A 5,461-nucleotide genomic window follows, 5' to 3' on the forward strand; every position below is an offset into this window, starting at 1 on the left:
ATTACCCTGTATATGTACTTGTATTTCATAAACACATTGTTCAGGTTATTTGAGCCTTATGTTAATTAAATACATGTCCCTCTAGAGATGATTCAGATTAACAGGTATTTCTTTCATTTATTCATTTTTTTATTTTATTAGTGCTATATAGCTTTAATTATTTTGCTTTGCTACACGTACCAATCATTCTTACGTTTTTTGATATCCAGAACCAGATGATGAACTTGACAACACGCTTGCTGTAGATTCTAGGAAAACAGATGCCCCCCTCCCCCCCCCTCCCGCTTTTCCTCTTTTATGGTTGCATATGTTTCTGGATATTGTTAAATTGCAAGATGAATTAAATTTGTTTATTTATTATAGGGCAAGAGAAAGGATCTTACAGTTGCTGATTTTTTGGTAACAACAGAAGAGTATGCAACACTGAAATGGTGAATATATCAAGGTTATTATGCTGAAGTACTTTGCTGCATTTTCCATCATTAATATTTACTTTTTGCAGATGTGAGTGGAATCCATCTGAAGAGAAAGTGAATGAACTGACTTCTGAACTGGTACACGAAGTACTGTATGGGTGGGTAAGACATATCTGTGAATATATGTGGAATATGTCGCCCTGGTAGAGGGTACTGTTACATATCAATAACCACTGTTTCCTATCATTGAAAGATTTCTCAGAGACCAGACTTCCTAGAGAATTCTCACTTTTTTCAATATTTTCTATGTGTTTCTATTTACATGTCAGAAGCTAGTCTCCTGTTCAGAGTTACTAAAGCCTCGGTCACAACTGGCCGTACGGGCTCTTACCCGCTGTTTGCATCCAAATTTTGCGCAGAATCTCACGTCCCATGCAAGTCCTTCTTACGAAATTTCGAGTTCGCAGACAGCCCGTAAGCACGCACAGAGGATGTTGGACATGCCCAAAAGATTCTGTGAATAATCAAAGAACAGCCAGAGCGCAAGTGTAACTTGCTCCCCTCGTAAGGAGTTCGTAAGTGAGACGTGTGTGGTCCAAGACGCACATTGCAAGCAATAAAGAAGCAAGTGCCCTTTGCGTGTTCAGTACGGCGCGCGCCCTCACAGCTAAGGAACAAAGTCGAAAGCACACCAAGAATGCGTTGGAGGTGCATCACCTCCTGGAGTGTAAAATTCGTGCTAGCGACGCACGCGCAGGTCTCGACAATGAACGTCGATTGCACAATGTGCACAACAATTTTTTAAAATTTTCAGATTTTGCTCAATTCAGCTTCTAATATGCCTCCAAAAAGCAAGAGAAAGAAGCAAGAGAAAAAAGAAAAAAGCAAGAGAAAGAAGAGAAAGAAGAGAGCAGCAAAGAAGGGAGGAGGACGAAGAAATAAGTGGAAAAGAGGAGGCAAAACTGATGTACGCCATTAGTACATCATCACTAGCATGTAAGGCAAGTGTGAAGCAAAAGTGACGCATAAGGGAACTACTTTCACTGTGCGTTGCATTTTCTTCGTTAGTGGTGAGTGCGTGCCACGTACACAGGTACATGTAGCAGTACAAACTCTAGAAATGAGTACAATTTCCATGACCATAGCGCCTTGCAATTAGCACCCCTGCTTGACATTTCAAGAAAGGACACATCTCACGTGGCCCCTGCGACTCGCAAGGCAGACTTGTGCCTTTCTTATTGATACCTTTCCTCTCAGGCAATTTTCAACCTATATCTTAAATATTTTGCAAACAGTTTGACCTCGATGTCACAACTGATGTATACAATTGTAAAATTTTTCTCATAATTTTTTTTTTTTTTAAGGAGAAAATTTTTACTTTCTTTGTAAAGATGGTAATCAGCAAATTGGATGTATATTGGATGTAGAATTAGTCAAAGATATTTTACATGAATATTATTCATCTACAGCCGGGGGTCACAGCGGCATCAGCGCCACCTTGACAAAGATTCGGGCCCATTTTTTGTGGAACTGGAGGAAGGAAGATGTCATGGAATATGTGAGTTTACTCAGCGAGTGTTTATGGGTTATTTAAATTGTGACCCTTTGCTTAAATTAAAGCCAATCCATTAGTGCCGTATATTTTGCAGTTAGTGTATTAATTTGTTTGTAACCAAGAACAATTTTGTTAATAAATGAACACTGTACTTTTTATGATTTTCATATTCTTTCTTTTTTCCATAACATTATCAATATACCACAAATGGTTGTTTAAGCATGAATTGCTCAAATGTTATACAGTCATGTGTATAAAATGACAGACACAGGTCTGTGGCAAATGCCAGAAACAGACTCAGATCAAGACGCAGAGCCCAGAATTGAAGCCCATCACTGTGACAAAAGCTATGGAATTGGTTGGAATAGATTTGATAGGTATATATACAGTCTAAGCTTTGTTAAAATTATCTGTTACGTGGTTCTGAAAATGTACACTAAAAAGAAAATTAAAGTATAAAAATTTCAGTCCCCAAATGCTGCTCCTTTAATTTTGTCTAATATATGTCAACAACTGAATTGAGTTGGAAGGTGGTCTGGATGACATAGACAAAAATATATCAGATTTCTGAAACAATTTATTATTTCTACAGAACATATTTTTATGGATTCTAGACTGTAAATAAATATTTTATTTTATAATAAAATCGGCCTGTCCATACAAAGCAACATTCTTTCGTACCAATTTTTGGATTTCCATCCTTTGTCAGACAAAAGTGCAGCTGGAGTGGCCCTTCACATCAGGACTTTAGTGTATAGGTCAGTGCATGTGCTTTATTTATGGACAGAGTCTTGCCAGACACTATGGCTGTGAATGCATGTAAGCATATTTCATCCATTTGTTTCAAACGCTAAGATACAACCAATTTTTGAACCTTGCTGATATGTACTTTTATGCTAATGATGTCTTGTCCTAGCTTGCTTGCTTATAATGTTACTCAACCAATGGGTTTATCAGGAACTGCACTACTTTGACTTACTTTCAACCCTTCTGCTGAGTATTGTTCAATTTGCAAATCAGCCTGTTACATCATGAATACTGATATTACTAGATGTCTTATTTGTTGCACAGCTGAGGGCTGCTTTTTTGTTTGTTGGCGACAACAAACCTGTAGTTATAAGTATAGATGAGGAATAGACATACTGCAGTTTTTTTCACCATAGACGTCTTATATTTAAGGTGGAGTGCCCCAAAACGCTTGCTGTCGGATCAGGGACGAGAGTTTGTTGCAGCCATCAATATGGAGATATGCAAGGCCTTAACATCAGCCATTTAGTGACCAGTGCATATCACCCACAAACGAATGGATTGGATGAGAGGACAACCAAACTCTCAAAGCACGACTCAGCAAACTGGTAAATGACCACCAGAATAACTTGGACCAGGTTTTAGAAGATGTGGCATATAGCATAATTGCCTCAGTTTTCGGCCTTACAAGCTTACGGTGGGCCTACCCTTACATCTGGTAAGGCCTCATAGAAGTATGTACAAAAATCTTAAGACGCTTTAGTACCTCGAAATATCCACGTTCTGACAATCTTTGTGGGTCTTCCGTTGTACCTTGTAGTATGTAAATCCAATTAAAAGTGTTTTCGTGTACCTTCAGGCACGAGGTTCATAAAGTTTTGCTCTTTTTATTTCAGCTTCCTACTGCACAGACACAACAGCACGCCATATTGTCGAACTCTCGCGGAAAGGGCGACCACCTTTTCGAGGTCGACCTCGAAAAGGCCTGTTACCAATGTAAACTTTTACCGACCTCTGGCGACAAGTGGTGAAGAATGGTGTTTGATCAATGTTCAAGACAAGAAAGATGCAAGAATCTATTTCGGTTATTGCTGTTGATGAGGTGCATTGCGTAAGTGAATGGTAAGAAAATAATATATGAAGAGTCCGAATGTGCAGTATAAAATGATGAAGTACGACAACGATTATCATTAAAATACTTTGTTTTCTTTTAATATTGTTACAAATGATGTTGTTTATAGACTGGTATTAAAAATTAATCTCCCATACTCGCCATTATATAGATTTAAATTATATACATTTCATAATATGCTACTTCTGTTCGCTTGGCAGGGGATACGATTTCAAGCCGACGTACAAGGAACTCGGTGCTCTTAGAGTTTTGATCACACGCTCCATTTCTCTTATTAACACGTGCACTGATAGCGTCTTTGCAGATGTTTTAAAGTCTTTATTCATGGAGGATGCAGCTTTGGAAATTGTATCTTTACTACCAAACAGGTAATGTTTAATCTTATGGTAATATGTACAATTCCCTAATTTATCTAAAGATATAAAATAATGTAAAACTTTTTACTCTCTTTATCCCACTAAATATAAAAAGGTAGTCCGTTTTTTAAAACCAAGAATAAAAGTTGCAAGTATCATAGTTCCAGTCTTGGTTTTAATGGCGTTATCCATCTTCACTCCATTTCCTAAAAAAAGTAAAAGTCAAATGAATTAATTACCACATAAGTTTATAGGTTATTAACTATAACAGTGCCATGAAATATAACAAATTAATTAATTTACACTTTTTTCAGGCCAAATATTTTACTGCAATTATTCAAATGTAAAGAGCAAGGATTTGGGGACCTCGAAGACATAATAATCCCTGGACTGAAAGAAAAACATGTCAATTTTGAAAAACTATAATATACGTCAGGTCTATGAACATTGCTAGTATATTTTTTTGACTGTTTTAGAAAATCTTGACATAGATGCTTATAAAGACAAAGAAAAAAAATTAAAAAATCGCATGTTAACAGTGTTTCATAGTTCCATCCCATCCATTGATTAAAGCACGATTATTAAAGAATTTTTATTGCCATCATCTACTATCCGGATAATTATCAGCACCGTTGCGTTTGGGATGGGGGTTAACATTGGGGATGTCTCATATGTCATTCATTGGGGTTTTAGTAAAAACGCCTTATCACACTGGCAGGAGGTGGGGCGATGCACACGTGCTTCTGGGGAAAGGGGGAGGGCAACCATCTTTTTCACCCCCACCTCTTCAGTTCATCATAAAAATACAGATGAAAAAATTAAAAAATATGCAAAGACTGTATAGAAAATGAAGTTTGTTTTAGAGAAGCAATCCTGCGTGAAGTTTCCTTAAAAAAGAAAAGCACAAATGAGGAAATTGACGATCTACAGAAGAAAGGAAGCAATGAAGATAAAAAAAGTGTTATTTATGTAATTGTTGTAACTTTTGTCAAAAAATTTGTACTTACCACTAAGAACTATAACATAGCTGCCTTTCTTATTGCAGACGATCGAAGTAGAGAAGTATTTTCTTTTTTCAATTTGAGTGGTTTTATAATCTTGTTCCATAAATAAATAGAGTCGTGTCGACGACCAGTAATGTTTTCCCACAGATTTTCTTCTTCATATTGGTGTATGAATTCCTGAAATTAGTGAACAGTATGAGCATTAGAAATAAAACATATTTTAACCTAACTTTTTGATATAGTTAACAATG

The 5,461-nt window shown here is 36.7% G+C and overlaps 1 protein-coding gene across 1 annotated transcript; it reads left to right on the top strand.

Annotated features, from left to right (window-relative positions):
• The first annotated feature begins 1,725 nt into the window (after window positions 1-1,725).
• LOC147761195 (uncharacterized) lies at window positions 1,726-4,971 on the top strand. Its single transcript, XM_087016105.1, has 5 exons — window positions 1,726-2,348; window positions 3,151-3,326; window positions 3,615-3,840; window positions 4,051-4,218; window positions 4,521-4,971. The coding sequence occupies exons 3-5, from the start codon at window positions 3,767-3,769 to the stop codon at window positions 4,630-4,632; spliced, it is 354 nt and encodes a 117-aa protein (XP_086872231.1). The 5' UTR covers window positions 1,726-2,348; window positions 3,151-3,326; window positions 3,615-3,766; the 3' UTR covers window positions 4,633-4,971.
• Window positions 4,972-5,461: the final 490 nt, after the last annotated feature.

The sequence above is a fragment of the Lingula anatina genome, chromosome 6, assembly GCF_051362555.1.
Source record: "Lingula anatina isolate TDL-2025a chromosome 6, LinAna3.0, whole genome shotgun sequence".
Lineage (NCBI taxonomy): Eukaryota > Metazoa > Brachiopoda > Lingulata > Lingulida > Lingulidae > Lingula > Lingula anatina.

What these genes read in the sequence shown, in the direction of transcription:
- LOC147761195 (XM_087016105.1), top strand. Translation starts at nt 3,767, where the DNA reads ATGTTCAAGACAAGAAAGATGCAAGAATCTATTTCGGTTATTGCTGTT. An exon ending in GTGCATTGCGTAAGTGAATG is followed by an intron (nt 3,841 to 4,050) that starts GTAAGAAAATAA and finishes TTCGCTTGGCAG; the next exon opens with GGGATACGATTTCAAGCCGA. An exon ending in GTATCTTTACTACCAAACAG is followed by an intron (nt 4,219 to 4,520) that starts GTAATGTTTAAT and finishes CACTTTTTTCAG; the next exon opens with GCCAAATATTTTACTGCAAT.